General features: G+C 33.7%; 2 protein-coding genes across 2 annotated transcripts; both read left to right on the plus strand.

Annotated features, from left to right (window-relative positions):
• The first annotated feature begins 7,696 nt into the window (after positions 1-7,696).
• Positions 7,697-13,184, plus strand: LOC132064540 (leucine-rich repeat receptor-like serine/threonine-protein kinase BAM3). The gene is made up of 2 exons (XM_059457547.1): positions 7,697-10,611; positions 12,473-13,184. Exons 1-2 carry the CDS (start codon positions 8,007-8,009, stop codon positions 12,889-12,891), a joined length of 3,024 nt encoding a protein of 1,007 aa, XP_059313530.1. The 5' UTR covers positions 7,697-8,006; the 3' UTR covers positions 12,892-13,184.
• Positions 13,185-16,962: 3,778 nt separating this feature from the next.
• Positions 16,963-23,388, plus strand: LOC132064541 (YTH domain-containing protein ECT1). The gene is made up of 10 exons (XM_059457548.1): positions 16,963-17,119; positions 18,224-18,279; positions 18,906-18,967; positions 19,494-19,620; positions 20,471-20,520; positions 20,611-21,006; positions 21,190-21,699; positions 21,912-22,124; positions 22,559-22,729; positions 22,909-23,388. Exons 2-10 carry the CDS (start codon positions 18,252-18,254, stop codon positions 23,038-23,040), a joined length of 1,689 nt encoding a protein of 562 aa, XP_059313531.1. The 5' UTR covers positions 16,963-17,119; positions 18,224-18,251; the 3' UTR covers positions 23,041-23,388.
• Positions 23,389-24,005: the final 617 nt, after the last annotated feature.

Below are 24,005 nucleotides of genomic sequence, written 5' to 3' on the forward strand. Positions count from 1 at the left end.
ATCAAAATAAGAAAAATAATAGAAAAACTCTTCAGTAGGTAAATTACACCCCATAAGTAAATGTAGAATTAGATAACTATAAGTTCTCAAAAATAAACATAAATTTCATGTTTTTTCTAAGAAATGCTTACGAAATTTCCATCACAATTTAATTAGTAAAGTGATTTAAATTGAATTTAAAAATTATAGAAAAGCACGAATTTTTATAATACACTCCCTCCGCCCATTTTTATTTATTCACTATACTAAATAGATGTCTATTTTTACATGTAAGTGTATAGTTTGAAAACCCAAGACATAATTTACCTTTTTATACCTGTTTTACCCTTATTATTAAGTACTCAAATTCATTTCTCATTTTATTTATTGCTTATTAAGAGTGTCCCAAGTCAAACATAGACAAATAAACATGGATGGAGGGAGTAATCAATAAAAGAAATTATAAAAAGATTGACTTTTGATCTCAATCCAAAATTCTCATTGTGACCCAAGTTTTTCGATTTAAATACTCACAGATTTGAGATTAAGAGCTTAATGTAAGGGATTTTGAAGTTTCTATTTTGTGTGTTCTCGCTAGAGATCACAGATAAAATAATATAATAGAGGAAAGACAATATAAATAATAAAAAGATAAATAGAAAATTGGGAGAGCCAAAAAGGGAAATGACTGGTACAAATGAACTAAAAAGCACAAGAGAAACGGAAGTCGAAAAATGTTCAAGATAGATTTAAACTTGTGTCTACCAGCCATGACACCTTTGTCTAATTTGCCACTGCGGGTGGCAGGATCAAATATTTAACCTTGTTTAAACAAATTGCAACATAGTTATATAAAAATATATATCAATCTAGGGAGAGTCATGCCACCTCCACCCTAAGGGTGGATCCGCCCCTATATATATGAGTATTGGCGTGATTATATATCTATGTAGTTTTGTTTTCTATAACTCATGTATCAACCACAATTAGAGAAAGACTAGAAATACATGCCTGTGTGATGCACGGGCCGAACATGTCTATTCACTTTAATTAGTCAGTCTTTAAGGTTTGTATTTTGAAAATAACTTTTAAAAACATTCTAATTGTTATTACATATAGCAACATATACAAAATGTATTTTATGTACCATCACTTTAGTTATAATTAAAAAATGGAGTTTAAAAATTAAAAACATATGATGGAATTAAGTCTTTGAGATGGAAAGAGTCGGACTTTTTTCTCATTGTCATGACAATGAAAGTTGTTCATCGATGTGAAAAAGAAAATTATTAAGAATATGAGGGAAAATTAATATTTTGATTCTAGATTTTTTCTTTTAAAATTCTTTAATATATTATATGTATACCGACAGGTTGATATCCATTTTAATTAACTAACTGTTCAGATCCAAACATAAGAACCATTGTTGTATATATTGAATTTTTTAAAAGCAAAACTAATAAAATATTTTTATTAAATTAATTAAAAAATATAATATAATTTTTTATATTAACAATTATAGATAAAACAAACTGTTACAAAGAAATCAAAATTATAAAGATATATGTTATATCGTAAATTACCAAATTTTAATTCTGAAATGAAAATATAAAGTAATACATTTTATAAATGTAAAGAAACAATAATCAGAGACTGCAAAATAGAGTAAATAAGTAAAGTGACAAAAGAAAAACGGGGATAAAAGTCACTCCCTCCCTTTACTTTTACTTGTTGACGTTAACATATCAAGAAAATAAATTCTTCTTCTTATTTTACCCTTCACATTAATTACTCATTTTCAACACCAATAAATATGGATATTATGATAAAATATATACTTCATTTATTAATTCTCAAAGAACATGAAAAGTCAAAAGTGAACAAGTTATATGTAGGAGAATTAAAATAACTTTTGGTACAAATTTGCATTGCTATTGTTCGTCCTCTCTTCACGTTTAAAGTATTGAGAAAGAAGGAAAACGGGGTTAAAAGTCACTCCCTCTGTTTACTTTTACTTGTCCACGTTAACATATCAAGGGAAAGAAACCAATATGGTATTTATTAATTAGTACGATACTTCAATTATGTTGATTGTATATAAAGATAACGATTACGCATATATTATAGGCGTACATATTTGTATACATGTTATCCTTTTTCTTGTTACTTCTCGTTTTCATATTGTTTTGTTATGCTTATCCTTGTCTGACCTTTTGTCTTGTTCTCTTTTGAGCAGAGGGTCTTTCAGAAACAGCCTCCTCACCTTTGATAAGGTCTGCGTACACTCTCCCCCCCCCCCCTCCCACCCCAGAGCCCACATTGTGGGAATTTACTAGGTATGTTGTTGTTGTTGTTTGTTGGGGATCATCAAGCTAAGCAACGCAAGAAGAGTGGGGAGAATCATACAGAAGGGGCTGGCCATTGATTTCCATGGAATTAATGAGTGAATATTTGTGTGTTCTTATTATTAATTTTACCCTTCACATTAATTACTCATTTTCAAATTATTTTCGAAGGTTATTGAGACTTACACCAATAAATATGAATATTTTGGTAAAATATATACTCTCTCTGTCCCATATTACTTATTACTTTCCCTTTTGTACGCCCTTTAAGAAATCAGAAATAAAAGATGTATTTTACTAGCTTACCCATATCTCTCTCTAATAAATACATTCGAATCAAAATTGACTATTTTCAAGAACATTTAAGATTTAATTAATTTTGTCTTGTAATTTTATCTTGGTTTTGTAAATGAACAAGTAATTTGGACATATATTTTTAGTAATGTGGCTAAGTAATTTGGGACAGAGGGATAAGATATGAAAGATTTAATTAATTTTATCTTGGTTTTGTAAATGAACAAGTAATTTGGACATATATTTTTAGTAGTGTTGAGTACTTCATTTATGAATAAGTAAAAGTGTACAGAGGAAATAAATATGTGTCGGAGAATTAAAATTGAAGTGCATACTTGTAGACATGAGCAGAGAATAGATATTCAGTACTGTGACATATGTCCACGTGGGATAAAAAAGTAGTTTAGTAATGTGGCCAAGTAATATGAGATGGAGGGAGTACTTTATTTATTAATTCTTATAGAATTTGAAAAGTCAAAAGTCAACAAGTATAAGTGCACGGAGGAAATAAATGTGTCGGAGAATTAAATTTGAAGTGCATACGGGTATACATGAGAAGAGATAAATATTCAGTACTATGACATATGACCACGCGGGATAAAAAAGTAGTTGGTTAAAATGTACAATTTATATAGCTTGTTGTATAAATTTCTATTGCTGTGTTAGTCCTCTCTTCACACTTATATATATTAGATAGAAATAGAAAAGAAGAAAAATATAGAATAGAAAAATAGACACATATTTTTAGTAATGTGGCCAAGTAATATGGACGAAGGGAGTACTTCATTTTTATTAATTCTTAAAGAACGTGAAAAGTCAAGTATAGTAATGTGGCCAAGTAATATGGGACGAAGAAAGCACTTCATTTATTAATTCTTAAAGAAAGTGAAAAGTCAACTAATGTGGCCAAGAAATATGGGACGGAGGGATTACTTTATTATTAATTCTTAAATAAAGTGAAAAGTCAAAAGTGAACAAGTAAAAGTGCACGGAGAAAATAAATATGTGTCGGATAATTAAAATTGAAGTGCATTTCTATCAGCAAGAACGTGAAAAATCAAAAGTGAACAAGTAAAAGTGCACGGAGGAAATAAATATGTGTCGGAGAATTAAAATTGAAGTGCACACGTGTATACATGAGAAGAGAATAAATATTCAGTACTATGGCATATATCCACGTGGGATTTATTAATTCTTAAAGAACGTGAAAAGTCAAAAGTGAACAAGTAAAAGTGCACGGATGAAATAAATTTGTGTAGGAGAATTAAAATTGAATTGCATATGTCTATACATGAGAAGAGAATAAATATTCAGCAAGAACATGAAAAGTCAAAAGTGAACAAGTAAAAGTGCACCGAGGAAATAAATGTGTCGAAGAATTAAAATTGAAGTGCATACGTCTATACATGAGAAGGGAATAAATATTAAGTACTATGACATATGTACACGTGAGATATAAAAATAGTTGAATAAAGTGTACAAGTTATATAGTTTATGGTATAAGCATTCATTGCGTGTACAATTTGTGAAGCTTATGGTACAAGCTGGGAGCTGTGTTCGTCCTCCTACCGTGCTTATATATAATAGAAATGTTTATCACTACAGTTAGTAACATTTAATCCACATTTGTGAATGGTGTAACATAAATCGGGTAAAATAAACAAGTTGTCACTATTGAAAAATCACTGTTTTTTCGCTGACATTTCCAACTGAAAATGTTCAGTGGCTATTCCCACTTAATGTTGGTGGAAAAAATCTAAATAGTAGTGTTTTCACACGAAAAAATTAGGAAGTTTCCTAGCGTTTCTATGAAAATATGTTTCTGACCATGCGTTTTCCTAGTAAATTAGTTTGATGGAAAATTATATTTTATTACACAAATTTTTTACTAAATATCGAAGGGAAAAACCTCAATTTCTAATAGTGTGTAGTTTTACGGAAAAGTCATTCAATTGAACACTTATACTTTTATGGAAAACCTAACACCCCTAGTAATGTTCCGCGCAACTATATTATGGATGATATTCACATGGGGAATACAGTGCTCCTCCGACATGTATGAAGTGCATATTGAATACCAAAGATATGCAAGCTTTCAACACATAAATCTTTGAAGCATTGCATCTGCCCCTTTTTTTTTTTTTTGGGTAATACTACTAGTACTCATCTTCTTTTAGTCAGTCCTGGATAATTGAATTATATTGCTATGATCAGAGGTGGAGCTTGCCCTTGGGGCATGGATTCGGCCGAACCCAGTAGCTTTTGTCCGAACCATCTATTTCGTATTATTTTTTTTTTTCAAATATGTACAAGTTATTAATTAAGAACCCAGTAATTTTAAAGAATTAGAACTCCGAAATCACAAGCTTCGAATTCTGGCTCTGCTTCTGGCTATAGTGTGTGAGTGTCTACACATACATAGGAATTGATTATGGCGTTGAAATTGAAGCGAAAAAGAAGAAGAAAGGCTATATATGGTGTGACTTTAATTTGGACCCTGAAGCATAAGATGATCATATTGTTGAATCTATTGGGACAACATGTATTCTCTAGCTAGTATAGTTTTATTAAGGGGCCAATAGGCACATGAAAATGACCCTTCACAAGAGTAGATCTGCTGCACATCAAATTGATGGACAGGGACACCTCAAAAGAGCACTCTTACCCCCGCAATAAAAATAGTCTACCCTTGCATGAGAGTTTTAAACATGAGTGGAGCCACTCCACTATTCTGTAGTATATATTGGCTAAGGACATTTCCTTTTTTCTTTTAAATAATGATAGTGTCACAGTTAACTTGCGCGTATCTCAAATTTTTTTGGTTGAATACATTTCTCAGTAAATTTCATTTATACATTTGAATTACGATATGTTTTGATTGAGCACCTTAACATATGATAAGGTGAATCTACTAGACACTTCTTTAAATTTTGAAAACTTTTTACGCTTGTTCTCTAAGTTATACTCATCAGTTATCATTATCAACAACATAAATATCACATAACTCTAATCACTTAAAGTTATTTAAATAGAAAGAATTATTGATAACTTTTTGGCTATATTGAGATTTGAATTTTTAATCTCTCATAATTTTCATTTCATACTATTGGAACTACGACCGTTAACTGTCCTGCTGGAGTTGTATAAGTACTCATGCATAAGGACAAGAGGTCTCCAATTCAAGTCATGCGAATGAAATGACATTTGGTATGTCACTTCTTTTACCTTTCAAGGTGAGATTTACCAATACTAATCCAAATAAATCAGGACCTAAAGCAGATATTGGAGAACAGGAAAAAAGGATCACTGTTGGAACTGCATACAGATATTGCCACAGCACTGTTTTCCATGCATGGGGTCCATGGATTTTCTGAAAGTGTTCCAAGTTAAACACAATACAAGAGCACGCTTTTCCATGTGAAGAGAAGGGAGATCAACAAGTTGTTTCATTATTTTCCCTTTTTTTTCTTTTCTTTTCTCTTGATGTTGCTTTTTCTTTTGACGTGGAAGATCAAAAGCAAATGTTTATATGGTCTTCCTCTCCTGCTTTAACTTTTGCAGCCCTCTCTTTAGGACTATTCCATCTTCTAATAAAGCCCAAATAATACACACATTTACATGGAGAATTGGTCCAGTTTTTTTCTGTAGGGCAAGCAACAAGAGAAAGGAATAAAGCAAGTTTACCATATAATAAAAGAAAGAAAAAGAAGAGATCAAAAAAGCTTCTCTGGTTGTTTCTTCCATGCAACCTATCCATACTACACAATTATATATTGATCATTCCTCACAAAACATTGTAATGATATATTAATAATCATCATCTTTTACCCCTGTTTGTTGCAGGCACATGTCTCCAACTTCAAGGAACTGTACTGTAAGAAAAGAATCACAATTTAGGACTTAGAAAACTAACCCCTTCTTACTTTGCATAAGATACTCTATACGAAGTACACAAATTGTATTTTTTCTAGTCTAATTTTAGGTTAATTATTTCATCTACTGCCAGAACATACCTCATGCAGAAAAAGTTATCCCAAGATAAGAAAAGAGGATCAATCACTAGTAATTTACTTCTTCACCCTTGCATTATAGATATTATGCATGCATGGAACGCTTGTGACGTCATTATAGTTTTTGTGCTGGTGGGAGCTAGGTAGCAGATATATCCCTGGAAACTAATTAAGGTGTGTACCCGAGCTGGCTCGAATACTAAAACTATTAAAAATTAAAAAAAAAAAAAAAGAGAGGAAAAAATATGTCATTATAATCTTAGATGTAGATATTTTGTTAGTGCTCAATTATGACAGAAAGGAAATTTAAGTAATAGAGTTCCAAATTAAACATGTATATCCATATGAGTGTCTATAATATAGAAAAAAGTTCTTTTATACACAGACACCATAAAATTTTCTCTATATAACGGTTCGTAATAAGTCGGATTAGTAACACAAAAAATAAGATAAGTTATTTGTTATATATAACAAGTAAAGACATTGATAAAGTCAGGAAAAATTATATTGTTAGCATATTAAACGTTATAATATTAAAAATAATAGATGTGAAGGCTTCTGTGCACCCTAATTCTCCACATGATCAGACAGTAGCTAGCTTGGTTGGCTAGCATGCTAAATCTATAGTCCTCCATTGTGTGTCATTAATCATTATCAATCTTGGGTCAACATTCACTCTGTAATAGTGGCATGCATTGATTACATATGCATACCTTTTTCCTGTTTCTTTGAGTTTTTTTAATTGCAATGGCAAAAATCTTTATCCATAGTTATCATATCAGAAAATTGATACCAACTCAGCCATTCTTCATGAATGATTATCTGAAAGTGCAACTTCATCATCTCTCACTTAAGTTAAAGTGTGTTTTCCACTTAAAGTTAAAGGGTATTCTTGTCATATTGAATACGGAGAGTATCAACTTTACTTGTCTCATAATCTGAACTTTAAATTTCTGTTTTTTCCCCATCCAACGGCTGTTTTTTAAAGTCAGTAGGGACCCTGCTTTCCTTGTCTTTCTTTTTTTCCCCTTTGTTACTTTGCTCAAAGAAGTTCATTACTGCATATATACACTTAATAGTTAATGAAATCCCATTTATTTTAGGCTAAAAAACTAACTTTGATCTCCTCTTTGATGTGTTCTTCACAGAGAGATAAAAGGGAAAAGCAAAGAGAGGAAAAGGGGAGGCTTAGCTTCTTCCTTGATCTTGAAGACTCACTTTCTTTCTTTTGAAAGATGTTTGGTTCTTTAAATCTATCTACACCTGAAGTTTCTCAGATTCCCTCAACTTTTCCCTCCTTTTACACAAAATCCATTTCCTCAAAGCCTCATAATAAGTCCCTTTGTTTCTTCTTCAAGTCCTTCCAAATTCACTTTCCATGAAAAACTTCCAAGAAAATATGTTGCCCCTCATTGTTGTCACACTCTTTACTCTAGTGGGTACTTCCATTTCTTCTTTTCCTTCTTCTCCTCTTATTGGTACTGATTTTCATGCCTTGGTGAGCCTAAAACAAGGCTTTGACTTCTCAAATCCTGCTTTGAGTTCTTGGGACACTTCAAATCCTAGCTCAGTTTGTGATTCTTGGGTGGGAATCAAATGCTTACAAGGCCGAGTTATATCGATAAACCTGTCTAACATGGACCTTTACGGCTCTGTTTCCCCTGCCATTTCAAGCCTAGATAAGCTTGAAGAGCTCTTAATTGATGGCAACAACTTCACTGGTGAAATCAAGATTGAGAATATGAGCAGTCTTCAGTCTCTCAACATTTCAAACAACTTGTTCAGTGGAAATCTTGATTGGAACTATTCAAGTTTGGCTAATTTGGAGATTCTTGATGCTTACAACAATAATTTTTCATCTTTCCTTCCTGTTGGAGTGGTGAACTTGAAGAAAATCAAGTACTTGGACTTGGGTGGCAACTATTTCTATGGCAGAATTCCAGAAAGTTATGGGGATTTGATTGAGTTGGAGTACTTGTCACTTGCTGGAAATGACTTGCATGGAAGAATCCCTAAATCCTTGGGGAATCTCACCAACTTGAAAGAGATTTACTTGGGATATTTCAATGTCTTTGTAGGTGGGATTCCTAAGGAATTTGGGAAGTTGGAGAATCTTGTTCACATGGATATTTCTAGTTGTGAATTAGATGGTTCAATTCCTCCTGAATTAGGGAACTTGAAAATGCTTAACACACTTTTTTTGCATATCAATCTTCTTTCAGGTCCAATTCCAAGGGAACTAGGAAACCTCACTGGCTTGGTCAATCTTGATCTTTCAGCCAATGCACTTACTGGTGAAATCCCATTTGAGCTCATTAACCTCCAGCAGCTAAGGCTTTTCAATCTTTTCATGAACAAATTACATGGTTCAATACCGGATTTCATCGCTGATTATCCCGACCTGAAGGTTCTTGGTCTCTGGATGAACAATTTCACCGGTACTATCCCCGAGAAGTTAGGCCAAAATGAGAAGCTCCAAGAGCTTGATTTGTCTTCAAATAAGCTCACTGGTACAATTCCTAAAGACTTGTGCGCCTCAAAGCAACTTAGAATCTTGATTTTACTCAAGAATTTCCTCTTTGGTCCAATTCCAGAAGATTTAGGCACATGTTCAAGTCTTGTTAGGGTGAGATTAGGACAAAACTACTTGAATGGTAGCATCCCAAATGGATTCATTTACATGCCTGATTTAAACTTAGTTGAGCTGCAGAACAACTATTTGTCTGGTATCTTATCAGAAAATAGTAACATTTCTTCAAAACCAGCCAAATTAGGTCAGTTAAATTTATCAAACAATCAACTTTCAGGTTCTTTACCATTTTCCCTCTCTAATTTCACTTCCCTTCAAATCCTTTCACTTGGAGGGAACCAATTCTCTGGTCCTATTCCTCCTTCTATAGGTCAACTCTCACAAGCCTTAAAAATTGACCTCAGTCAAAACTCTCTTTATGGTGAAATTCCCCCTGAAATAGGCAATTGTGTCCACTTGACCTACCTAGACTTGAGCCAAAACAACTTCTCTGGCTCAATTCCACCTAGAATATCTGAAATCCGAATCTTGAACTACTTGAACTTGTCAAGAAACCACTTGAATGAGACCATACCAAAGTCAATTGGTACAATGAGAAGTCTCACAACTGCTGATTTCTCATTCAATGATCTATCAGGCAAGCTGCCAGAATCAGGCCAATTTGCATACTTCAATGCCACTTCTTTCGCGGGCAATCCTAGACTCTGTGGCTCTTTACTAAACAACCCTTGCAATTTCACACTAATTACCGATCCGCCAGGAAAGTCTCGTGGAGATTTCAAGCTAATCTTCGCCCTCGGGTTGTTAATCTGTTCACTAGTCTTTGCAGCTGCGGCTATCATCAAGGCCAAGTCTTTCAAGAAAACAGGCGCGGATTCTTGGAAAATGACAGCATTTCAAAAGGTTGATTTCAGTGTTGCTGACGTTCTTGAATGTGTGAAAGATGGAAATGTGATAGGCAGAGGTGGAGCCGGGATTGTGTACCATGGGAAAATGCCAAGTGGGGTTGAAATTGCAGTGAAAAAACTTCTTGGTTTTGGCAACAACAGCCATGATCATGGTTTCAGAGCGGAGATTCGGACACTAGGCAACATTCGACATAGGAACATCGTAAGACTAGTTGCTTTTTGTTCCAACAAGGAAACTAATCTCCTTGTTTATGAGTACATGAGGAATGGGAGCTTAGGAGAGGCGTTGCATGGGAAAAAAGGAGGGTTCCTGAACTGGAATTTGAGATACAAAATTGCAATGGAAGCTGCTAAAGGATTGTGCTACCTTCACCACGATTGTTCGCCGTTGATCGTTCACAGAGACGTTAAATCCAACAACATTTTGCTGAATTCAAACTTTGAAGCTCATGTTGCAGATTTTGGACTTGCTAAATTCTTGGTGGATGGTGGTGCCTCAGAGAGTATGTCTGCTGTTGCTGGATCCTATGGTTACATTGCCCCTGGTACGTTAGTTCAACTTCTATAGATTACAGATAATCGTATATAATAAGTGAAACTAATAGCCTAAAAAACACAATTTGCTATAATATATCAAAATACACATTCTGTACGAAATTTAAGTCCTTGTGAGTTGGGGGTTGGGGGAGGGTGAGGGTGAGGGGAGCAATTATTGTGTACAATCATATATGTACCCTGGTTAGTTAATTTAGTTAGGTATATCTACTCTGACATACTCATTTTTTTGTATGGTCGTACAAATAATGCATAATTCTGGGCCGACTGACTTTTAATACCCAACAATTAGTCTTATCAATCGGTCATAGAATATCTCTTTGAAGTACATGAACATGTCGTCCGCTGTTCAAAACTCAATTCATCTTCACTTGGACCTTTTGGTTATTTGTAAGTAGTGACTTTGAAAGGAAAAACAAATTAGGTTAAATATTTTACTGCATATTTTTCTTGGTTTGGAGTTTCTTCAACAAGAGACAAATGAAAGTTAAGTGGTAGGAAAAATGTTTAGTTACTAGAAAACGACGCCGTAAGGGAGTAGCCTCGTTGGGCTAAAGTGACAGGCCCAAGATCACCCGTGATTCAAGGCAGCGAATGAAATAAGTTTAGTGCTTTGTTTAGAATTTTTTGGGTAATTGTAACGTATCTAACGGCCACGTTTTACGAGAGAGCACTATAAAACTTAAATTTCTGTGCCAAAGAGAGTCCTAGTGGGGGCCCAATAGAAGATCAGTCTGCAAAAGTGGGTCAAAAATCTGACTTGACTGACACACAAGATAGGTCCCGTCGATTGTCGTGCTTGCCAACTCAACAATCAACATGCACTTCTTAAAAAGGATTCAATTTAATTAGTAATTAGGGGTGAAACTAATGCCTTCGTCCCATACTAAGTGTCACTTTAACAAAAAAACAAGCATATTAATAAATTAATAATGCAATGTGAAGTTTATTAAATTACTCTTATATGATAAAACAAATTACTTTTTTATCTTGATTAGAGCATGCACAAGTAGTAATCCTTTTGATAATGGAAATCCAACAATACCAAATTACTATGTAGCTTTTCCGATCATCATTTAGATGTTACCTTATTGTCCAAGGGTAGAATTGAAAATAAAAGCAAGTCAATTTATGTCTTGATTTCCTAAAATGACCCTTATTATGGGATAATTTTTTTTTGGCTAAAGTGACATTTATTATGGGACTGATGGAGTATAATATTAGGTTTGAGTTTGACAAAACTCAATAATTTTTTTTGACTTTAGAATTGTATTAGAAAATCCATTAAATACGTATAAATATTTAAGTGTCTGCCTAGTAACTAAAATTAAGTTATGCATTCAAAGACAAGTTCATACTTTATAAACTTTAAATATTGCTTCACCCTTTACAAGTAATGGTAGTTACTCTATAAGTATGTAAGGTATTTGTGGTTACATGTTTCAACCTGGTAGTGCAAAAATAATTAAGAAATTCAAAATATAAAAAAAAATAAACACATGAATAAGTTAAGTAGATTCATCGTATAGTATATACATAAAATAAAAAATAAAAAGACTTATCTACAGTTTACACAATATAATTTTACGACGAAGGGGTGTTAATTGACTCTCCTTAGACACGTATAGCTCCAAGTGTGAAGTCACCAGGTTACCGCAACAATTGCAGAATGGGATAAACATATTTAATAACTTCGATTATCTGTTTTTCATCCCACCTTAAATCCATATACATTTCACAATTGCAGAATGGGATAAACATATTTAATAACTTCGATTATCTGTTTTTCATCCCACCTTAAATCCATATACATTTCACAAATGTTAACCTATTTTTTTAAATTGGTTGCAGAGTATGCATACACATTGAGAGTAGACGAAAAAAGCGACGTGTATAGTTTCGGCGTGGTTCTATTGGAGCTTATCACAGGGCGTCGTCCAGTAGGTGAATTTGGTGATGGAGTGGACATAGTGCAATGGAGTAAAAGAGTAACAAATTGTAAAAGAGAACAAGTGACACACATTGTGGATCCAAGGCTAACCACTGTGCCTGAAGATGAAGCCATGCATTTGTTCTTTATTGCTATGCTTTGCATCCAAGAAAATAGCGTAGAACGTCCAAAAATGAGGGAAGTCATTCAGATGTTGTCAGAGTTCCCGAAACAATCGCCTGAGTACCAACCGTCCTCTTCGAAAGTTGTTTCTCAAAAGCTAAAGAGCCTTGAGAAAGACCAAACTTGTCCAAAGATTCGGAAAGAACTTTTGGTTTAACCAATCTTCAATTTTATTTTATGGTCCTTAATTTGGAAGGTGCTTGAGTTCACTATAGTTCTATAATTTTAACTTCTTGTTATTCTTTCTACTTGTTTAAGGATAGGGTTTTTGTGACAAAGAGAAGTAGGACTATAACTAGTATTATGTACTAGTAGTTAGTTGCTTTTGATTAATTCTTAGGGTTGGGGGTGTTTAATTTCTTGGCAAGGGCAGGGCAAGCCCAAGTTGGTTTTGTATGCTTTTTGTATCATATGGATATACAGGTATATATTATTCCATTTACGGGTGAATTGGTTCTTCAAGTTTTAATTGTTTATTGTTGGTGTTGTTACTTTCAAAATTCAAAAAGGCAGTAAATCTCATTTCCCTGCGTTTTGTTTATGTGTGTATGAGGAAACCTGAAAATTTTGGATGTTAATTATATTGATATCCAATACCTAAGGAATAATACTTAACAATGAAGAAGATTTGGATAATTAAAGTTCCTTAATTCCAAGCTAATAGAGACTATTAGTCTGAGATTTTGCAATATCAATCCAAACTTTAGACAAAATATATGAAATTAAGATTGTCAAGCCAAATATCGTACGAAAAAATGTTTTAAGTTAACTTGCACAAACAATACACCAAACTTTACACATTTTTCTGAAGTTAGGCTTGGCATGTCTAACTTCGGACTTGTATATATGAGATTGTAACCTCAGAGATGAATTTTTAAACTTTAATTTCATAAATCTGAAGTTGATTATTAAGCGGTTAAACTTACCAAAATTTATAAATTTAACACATATGGCTATAACTTAAATAGTGATCCTCAAATCGGCTATATGTACAATTGTCCGGTTGTCCCCACATTGTCTTTCAACGTGGACTGGATCAGGGTACATATCAAGTGTTTGTTCTATCGGGCCTCAAGCAAATGAATTGGGGGATTCCGTCTGCTAGATACGTATATTTAGTATTACATCCATATCAATTTCGATTGTATTTTACCTTAACCTTTTATTTAATCAACTCTTAAGTTTAACATCTGAGAAAATGATCACAAGGATTATTATCAAATGATAAGGCTCCCAAATATTCTCACATTCCTACAAAGAATTAATAGCCCACATACAGTGGACCAGTGGACTGTGGAGTAGTTGAGAATAGAAATAGTCGTACTATAGATAGAAGTCGTCTTGCTGCTATTTTTATGACTAATTATGAGCGATCGACCATAATATTACTCGGGCAATACTAAAATTTAGAAAAGAGAAGTGAAATACCTTGTAACTAATTACAAAATTTTGTACATTGATCTATTATAGATTCTGTAACTTTCCTATATGACTCCCCAACTGAAAATGTGGGACCATTTTTTTCACACTTTTGATATTGTTTGGTTTTATCATTATGTATGGAGAATTAGTTTAATTTTTCAAGAGAAAATTACATTCAAATACCATTTGGTCGTCTAGTTTACAAAATATGTACACAGTGTATAGGTAGTGTATAAAGTATATAAACAATACATATATTATACATACCTATACATATAGTATACATACATATACATATCATATGTATATCTATACATACAATATACATACCTATACAACCGAAGTGTATAGATAGTGTATACTTCGGCCATATTTGGTAAACTAAATGGCCGAAGGGTACATTTAGGTAAGTTTCTCATTTTACAATTGGCTACTGAATTAACCATTCGAATATTGGCATTTTTTTGCGGACTGTCCTTCATTTGGGGTGGTCTTTAATTTTTTCCCTTCAAATTGGTGGTCTTTAAGTTTTGTCCTTCGCTTAATATTCCGAGGTTGTGGGTTCGAAACCCAGCTCAATAAAAAAAATAAAAAATCGCAAGGCAGATGTTTGAATCCGCAAGCCTTAGCAGAATTTTGCAAAATTTGTCTTAAGGCCAAAACTCTGCTTTGCGAATCCAAACTCTACCTTGCGATTTTTTTAAAAAAAATTTAATTGAGCGGGGGTTCGAACCCGAAATCAAGAAATTTTTAGCGAAGGATAAAAGCTAAAGACCACCAATTTGAGGGCCAAAAATTAAAGACCACCCCCAGCGAAGGCCAATCCTGCAAATTGCCCGAATATTGGTCCTGCTCACAAGAGTCGCACGCCATTACAGAGTAGCCCAATGTTGAGGCCCGTAAGACTCTAAAAATTACCGAGTAGCCCAATCTTCAACATTGCTTCGCCTTCGGATTCTCGTATCCTTCTTGAACACTTCAACGAGGCCCAAATCATAAATTTTAAAAGGGAAAAGGACATAATTGGCCGGTCGGGTGAAACTAATTCCACCCGGCGCCACAATTCTTCTAAACCCAAATTATACCCACTAAGCTAATCCCATCCATTAGCCAAAACTTAAATAAGGCAACTTTCAAATAAAAAGCCAAACACAAAAATGTTTGATGCTATTTTTATATATAATATGTGTCATTTGTGTATAAAATATGTATCAATACCTATCTATAATGTATAGAAAATGTATAAAATATGAATCTCTAAGGTATGTATCATATTTGTATATAATATGTATCATTTGTGTATATAATATGTATCAACACAGTGCAACTGTCCTGTACAGAATAGAAAATTGTTTCATTTTTGTATATAATATGTATCATTTTTTGTATAGAAAGTGTATATATAATTCCAGCTTGTGTATATAAACTGTATCAGTCTTGTATAGAAAGTGTACCATACATATAAAAAATGTATTATAGAAACCGTATCATTGTAGTATATAATATGTATCACTATTGTATATGTTAAAATAAATTTCATATCATTATTGTATAATATGTGTATAATAAATGTATAATTAACGTATAATTTATGTATAATAAATGTATGATTAATTCCAGCAAATGTATCTAAACTGTATAATTTTTGTATATAAAGTGTATATATAATTCCAACATATGTATATATACTGTAGCAGCCCTTTAGCGGCGACGTTTTTGTGGCGACTTAGTCGATACAATTTTTTTTTTTTTTTTTTTTTTTTTTTGTTAAGTCATTGGGCCGACCTTAACATTATTTTTTTTTAAGCCACTTTTTTAACATTAATTTGAGCAGAACAGGATACCTAGTGGGATTAACCCCAAACAGTGGTTAAATGTGGGATTAGTTTGGCTGAGTGGACACACAGTGTCCTTTTCCCATTTTAAAATGAATACAATAATATTAATTGAAAAATATAAAAATAGTATTATAATCCTATACAATATGCATAAAGTAAATGAGATTCTATGCAATGTTATGTTACCTTTATCCTAGACTTCTTAATTATAGATGATTCCACACCTATGGATTTTAGTATGAATTGATTGTTGATATATATATATATATATTCCATTGAATATTTAGTGTCTTTTATTCATATTATCGCCTTATTTTTTCATGGTATTTTTCTTTACAATTAATTTAAGAAAGGATATCTTTTTCAATCTCGTCAAAACATAAATAAGAAAAACCTTGTGAGTCCACTTTTTTCTTTGTCGAGCTATTTTAAATTTGATATTAAGTAGACTAATACTTTTGTTGTAAATTCTTACTCTAAAAAGACAAGTTAATAAACTAGATAATTTTTCTTGATATTAATATTTCAATTCTATACGTTGATATTTATCAAAAAAAGACATTGCCTAGATAAGGAATGTTTGAGATTATGTGTCATGTTTTCATTCTAATGCACATGCTTTCCTTTTCTCATTAAATCCAAATTGTAAGGAGAAAAAAAAACAAAGATGTCAATTGTCACTAACTATCAAACCTAATATCTCAACAACTTTGATCCATTTTTTAATTCAATTTAAAAATATCCCAATCAAAATTAAATATCTAAAATATCTCCTCAATAATACAAAAAAAAAACAATTAGATTTTTCAATAAACAACTGGACTCTTCCAATAGTGCTTGTCCACCATTCAAATAAGAAAAAACAAAGAATCTATAAAATCAACGGCCCAGATCAGTTGACAACCAAATCAAGAAAACAATATCAACGGTTAGATCAAAATTAAGGGTTTAGTCACAGTAGCTTTACACTAGACGCCTCCTATTATACACTCGCGCAGTCCTTCCTTCATTTTCCCTCTTTCGTTCCCCAAACAAAACCTTTCAATACAGGGAAACCGCTTTTCTATTACAACAGCGGTTTTCCAGTTTATCGGATCGGTGGTTTTGTTTATTTTCTTGTAAAAGGTTAGTTTTTGTTTGTTTCTTTTTATTTTGTTATTTTTTGCTGTTAAAAAGTAAAAGAGTTGTTGGTAGGGTTAGAAAGATCTACAACGTTAAGATTTTTTGTGGGTTTGTTTTACTTCATGTGTTTTTATCGGAAAAAAGTGTTTTTGGGTTTTTATTTTTACGAAACACATGATAAAAAAAAGATTTGAACTTTCTTTATTCGAAAGATTTTTACTGAGTTTCACATGATATACTCTCTCTTTTTTTTTTTTTTTTTTGGGGGGGGGGGTGGGTTTGACTGCTCTATTACCTTTGTTTTTGTTGCTTATTTTACACTGGAATTAGACAAGGTTATTTATTTTTATTGAGTTATAGGTGAGTTTATTTCTTGTTTCTGTATGGGGTAAAAAACTTTATGGTGGCTTTTTTCATGTGAAGATGTGAACACACGTGTGACATTCAACTCTTGAAGCGTTTGTGTTGTGTTCCATTTATTTTTTAAGGCCTGGGTGATTTATTTTTAACCCTAGTTTAGTCTATCTTATAAATTGATATATTTTTTTCCAGAAAATTTCCTATTATTTGTGGTTGTTCCTATTAGTTTGCTGGTATTCTTGAATTTTTGTTAAGCATAACCACTAGTATAGGATTGAGGGACTATATTTACTTTGCCCTTGTTTTATGGGCAATTATTGTTTGTGGGTAATCATTGGAAATTAGATAAGGTCCACCCTTTATCTTCATTGGTCAACCATTTTTTTACTCGTTACAATACATTTGATAGGCTATCTTTTACTTCCATATATTTAGGCATGAATTTATCTTGTTTTTTGATTCTTTTTACATATTCTGTTATCTACATAATTTTATTGTCTTTCTTTGTCTACATATGATTTTAAGGCATGTGTTTAATTCAAAGCTCTTTCTTGTCTCCATGGGTTGTTTTCTTCTTTTCTAGTCACGAAAACAAAGTTTTTCGTAATATCGTGATTTTGAAGCTAACAATTATGTTTTCTTAAAATTGTTCGCCTCGTTTTTAATTATTAAGAACTTGTTTATGATTATATGTTCTCCAAGTTTCTGTTTTACTTTTACCTTATGCATTTCGTCAACTGGTCGCAGGTCAGGAATTGGGTTTTGAAGCTTTATAATGGCTGGAGAGAAGATAATAGAAAAACGTATCCTGCTAATATATTATTCTGGAATGCTCGTGAATCCTGTATACAATTTCTCGCTGCTTGACTGCTTGTTTGAAATTTTTTGGGACGTGGTTCTTAATATGACCTGGATTGCTCCACAGTATGATTATTTTTTGCTGATAAGCAGATTTCAGAATGTTAGGAGGTGACTGGGAATAATATATGAATTTTTAATTTCTCAAAGAAGTGGCCGACAACAATTTCCGTACAGTAATCTATGAAATCTGAACACTTGAAAATGTATTTTCAGGAAACAGCTTTGATCTCCGATTGAAAAAAAAAAGGGTGTTTTCACGAAACAGCTTTGATCTCTTATTCTTTTCTTTGTTTTCTAAAGTTCCTATGTGGGGATAGAAATTGCACACTGAAATAGCAAGGGACTACCATTGCAAAAATTTATTGTCCTAGTCTTAGGTGCATGTGCTTGCAGCAGATGTGCGATGACTACTGTCTATAAGACTATCACGCTTGAATTTAACCCAATATCCCTATTTAAATCTGGATTTTCCTTTTAAAAGAGGTCCTCCATTTGAAAGTACTAGTTCTTTTGTCAAGTCCTGAAGTACGGACTTATATACTATTGTCATGACTTAACTTTTTTTAAGCTGAAGCTGTTGCTCCAGGACTGAAATCTGATTCCTCTACTAAACTGACGGAGAAGGATTTGGTATGCAGCAACTCATTTCTTTCTCTTATTCACATGCTATATTTGTGGTACTGAGATTGTTGTATGTAAAAATATGTTACCTTACTCCAAAAAAAAAGAAAAAAGAAAAAAAAAAGGGGTTGTATGTGAATAATTTTTGCTATAGAGCAATTAGCTTCCCCATTTTTATTTTGTATTTTGCTGGAAGGTCTTGTTTCTTAGACTGGAATTCTCACCCTTTTTCTGCATTCGTCGCTTGATTATCTTTTCTGCCCAAAGTCATAGGTTATTTTCTGCTATTGTTGATCCATTTCTTTTGGAAAGAAAAGGGGATTGTGACCTGAGTGGGGCGGTTGGTTGGGCACAAATATTATACCTAGGTTTGAGGAGTCGTTACATCTTTTGTCTTAAACCCCTCATGTTTTCAGTTGTGCGTCTTCATTTGTTTGGTTGACTTAAATGATCATGCGTATCGTCTCGTTTTCTGTAGACATTTTCGTTCCTTCTTTTTTCTTCTGATGTTCTGTAAAATACATAGCGTGTACAGGCTCCAAAAAAAGAAGTTTCTGACTTGGGAGCTGTGACTGGCATCAAGGGTGAAATTGATCAACCACCAGTTGCAGAGCAAGGTGCTTATTATCCACCTACTAGCTATTGCGATTACTACTACCCAGGTTAGATAAATTGGATTTGTCATTGTTCCTTTAGTTTTCGAATCAGCTCCTATTTCACTCATAATGGAAAAAATATGCCACAAAACTGTTTTTTACTTGTCATAAAACTGGTTATTGTTATCTTTATGAAAAGTATGTGCGTGTTTGTATATCATATACATATAGCTAAATATTGTAAGAGATTTAATTGTTTTCTTATCGTTCCATCAGTTGTCAAGTAGTAGTCAAATTTAGGGAGATGAGCTTCTGAGACAGAGTTGTCTAGAATGCTGAGAAGAACACGTTAGCCTATGTTTGTTACATTCTATTAGGGTTGACTTATGACAAACTGCATCTTTAACATATGTTTTATATATTCTTAGCGAGAGATTCCTACATCCTTTGGTACTTTTTTACTAATTGTGGTGCATTTCATATTCAATTTTTTTTTATGGAAATTTTGTCAAGAAAATTATAACTGACAACACTGGAAAAGAAAAGACTAACGGAAGTGGAAATATAAAGCAAGCAATGAATTCATGCTTTTGTGGGTGGGCGAAGGGGTGTTTAACTCTTTTTACTGGTTATGGAAGTAGGTAATTCTCTATGCTACCGAGACTAATAGGTAAAAAGGACTAGGAGGATTTGGCAGAAATAGCAGGAGCCGATCACTGAAGCGAAGAAGTGCAACTAGGGGGATAGTTTAGGTGTAGTTGGATAGCAACCTGGGCCCCGTTTAATTTTTTTTAAATCTTCAGGTCTTTACTCCTTCATTAAAGTTCGATTTGTGGATGTAAATGTTTTTGCTTTGCTATTAATTAACTATTAAAACGTTTGGGATGATAATGTGTAATGAATTTGCTTTTTGCAGGATATAATGGGACTTTTAATCAGTTAGATGATCAAGCTTACTTTAATGCGGTAAGTATACCATTTCTATAAGTTGAAGTGGTGTGTTATCTTAAATTGCTTTGTCGATTGACAATTTAAACGCAATATGGTGGTTATCAGGGTGTTCAATCAGATAACGGTTCCCTTCTCTACTATATGCCTGGCTATAATCCTTACGGTGCTGGATTTGTGGGAGGCGATGGGAAGCAGCCCTATTCTGGATATCTTCAGCATCCTGCCTCATATGGTTCAGATTCCATGCCATGTTATTCATGGGGTTCAACGTACTGCACAGATATCGCCAATAACACTGCTCCCAAATCCGGGAATGTTAAATCATCTTTTGGCCGAAATGATCCAGTCAAGTCAAATGGGTTTAATTCCTCAAAAGTGAATAATTCTTTCTCAAGCAAAAACGCAACCACTCTTTTTAACCCAAAGAGTCGACCGTCTACTGCCATGTCAAATCCGCCAAAGTCTATCCATCAAGCTCAGCCTTTCAATCCAGTGAACAAGGTCAGTTTAATGTTCCCCTGAAGGTCAATGTTTCATTAACTATTTAACTGTATTCATGCCTTTCGGAAGATCTATGCCAAAGTTCTTAATTTTCTATTGCTTTTTTCTAGTGTCATTAGTGATGACTTTGAAGGAGTGTTTTCTCGTGTTGTTGTTTTAACAAGTTTTCCCCTGTCTTGGCAGTTTCAGTCTGATGTCCAGTCTGGTGGCCTGGTTAAGGGGTTTCATATGGTTGGGGATTTCCCATCATACACCAGTCAAAATCAAGGTTTTTTCATGCCTTATGATCCCATTAACTATCAAACAAACAGTAGAATGTGGAATGTGAACTACAGAAGTAAACCACGGGGAAATTTCACCAGAAATGGTCTGTTTGAGGCCTCAAATGAGTTACCTCGTGGTCCCCGCGCCAACAGCAGGAGCACCCCTGCAAAACCATCTGCGGAGGAGGAACAGCTTGGGCCAATGATTCAGAGGGAGAAGTATAACAAAGAGGATTTCAAGAGTCAGTATGATAATGCAAAGTTTTACGTTATCAAGTCATACAGTGAAGATGATATTCACAAGTGTGTCAAATATGATGTATGGTCAAGTACTCCTAATGGAAACAAGAAATTGGATACTGCCTTCCGTGATGCTGAGGGTAAAGCAAGTGGAACTGGTTCAAGCTGTCCAGTGTTCCTCTTCTTTTCAGTAAGTTATACTCTGTCTCATGTTTTTCCTTTACAAAGAAATAATTACATCCGAACTTGATTTTCTCATTTGTGAACGTGTCTTCAAATGGATGCTCAGTATAAAAGCTCTTTCCTCTTCCCCTTGTTTTTGTTTGCATGTTACTTGCACATTTAAATGTTATGGGTGGTGTTACTGTAACTTTTCTGAGTTTCTTCTCTTTGGAATTTCAGGTTAACGGAAGTGGACAGTTTTTAGGTGTAGCTGAGATGGTTGGGCAGGTTGACTTCAACAGAAACATGGACTTTTGGCAGCTTGATAAGTGGAGTGGGTTCTTCCCAGTGAAGTGGCACATAGTTAAAGATGTCCCTAACACACAGTTCAGGCACATCATCCTTGAAAACAATGATAATAGACCTGTGACCTATAGCAGAGATACTCAGGAGGTATATTCAGTCTTTTAATAGTTGGTTCAGTCTCTCTCTCTTATTGGAATGGGAGAATAAGAGCCCGTTTGGATTGGCTTATAAGTTGGCTTATAAGCTGTTTTCAGCTTTTTTGAGTGTTTGGCTGGCCAGCTTAAAGTCATTTTATGCTTAAAATAAGCTCAAAAAAATAATTGGACCCATTTAACTTAGTTTATCTAAAGCAGCTTATAAGCTGAAAACAGCTTATAAGCCAAAAAAAAAAAAGTTGGACTACCCCAACTTATTTTTTTCAGCTTATAAGCTGCAAACAGCTTTAAGCTATAAGCCAATCCAAACGGCCTCTAAGAATTTGAAGTTACTGTTTTCTCTCTGAATTTGTTCCCCGCCTCTCAACTTCTGTTTCGATTCTTAATTATAAAGTTAGAGATCTAATGAGGATGCTGTCATTCCAGATTGGGTTGAAGGAAGGTTTGGAAATGCTTAACATACTTAAGAACTACTCAGAGAAGACATCTATATTGGATGATTTCAATTTCTATGAAAAGCGTGAGAAAGTGCTCAAGGCTAAAAGGAGTCCAAAACCAGCTATTCAAGCTGATGTATTTGAAAAAGCTGAATCTCTTGTGAGTTTCTCCTGTGCATTTTTATATTCTTCACCAAGTAGTGCAGCTCTGCATTTTAGCTTGGATCCTACATGTTACAGTTGTTTCTGTTTGAAGCTCACACTAGATAAAAATACGTTTAGACAACATCTGTAGTGAATTCAAAGTATCGTTATGATTTTAATGTTGCTGTGGTGCAGAAGCAATTCAAAGGAGGAGACAAGGTACTTGAGGAGGAGCTGAAGATCAACTCGGCTGATCCGACTGCATCTCTCGTTTCTCTCACCAAAAACCTGTCAATTAATTCAAGGCCATTCAAAAGTAGTGTGTGAATCATAGGTTGCCTCCAAGAGGCTTTTTTATGACTAGGTAGTCGTGAAGTATCAAACGTGTCCTCGTTTCCTTTGCTTTTGTTAATTAGCTTATAGGCATACTCTCCTCCCGCTGGTGGCTTTTGGGATGGGTTTATTTTCTAGTTATTTTGTTAGTTTTGCCTCATCTTTAAGGAAGGAAAAAGGGTTCAGTTTCTTTTCTGTTGACTTTGCTATGTTTGTTTACTCCCAAAAGATCTCTACTTTTGTTTTAGATTTGCAGTATTGATGATGTTAAAGAAAAAAGTGACCCCCACCTCCCAGTGCTTGCTTCGCTTTACTTTGATAAAGAATTTAAGTTCTATTATATTTCCTTTTTGTCATCATATTACTTTTCTGTGGGAGATGACCAGTTGAGGGATTTCTGGGATCCCGTGTATCTTCTTGCTAGACTGCTCACAAATTTTCATACAATCTTGAGAATTTGTTTATGTACAAAAGGAAAAAAAAAAAAAAAAACTTAAAATGTGTTAGGGACCCTCGTTGAAGCTTGAAGTAATGAAGATTCTCGTTCGCTCTGTATCCAAAACCGGTCCGTTTGAAGACTTGTCTCGTTATATATCTTGTAGTAGTTAATTGTATTGATGGTTCTAACATTATAGACCAATTGTTCTTAACGATGGTAAATTCTTGTCTCTTCTATACGTCTGTTAAAAGTAGGAACCATTTTCCTTTGGACGCCAACTCTTTAAGACTATACAGACGCCATTAAAGCCACATTACAGATAAAGAGTTTGACTCAATGAAAGGAAAGAGCTTTCCCTCAAATATCAGAATACCAAAATAAACAACTTTCCAACTGTCGCTAATCATAGTATATACAATAACATAGTATATAACAATCCATGATCATATATTTCCCAAAGATAACGACAACCTACACAAAAATCAATCACAAACTAAGATGGTTCCAAATCAATCAATCC

Source organism: Lycium ferocissimum, chromosome 7 (assembly GCF_029784015.1).
Source record: "Lycium ferocissimum isolate CSIRO_LF1 chromosome 7, AGI_CSIRO_Lferr_CH_V1, whole genome shotgun sequence".
Taxonomy (NCBI): domain Eukaryota; kingdom Viridiplantae; phylum Streptophyta; class Magnoliopsida; order Solanales; family Solanaceae; genus Lycium; species Lycium ferocissimum.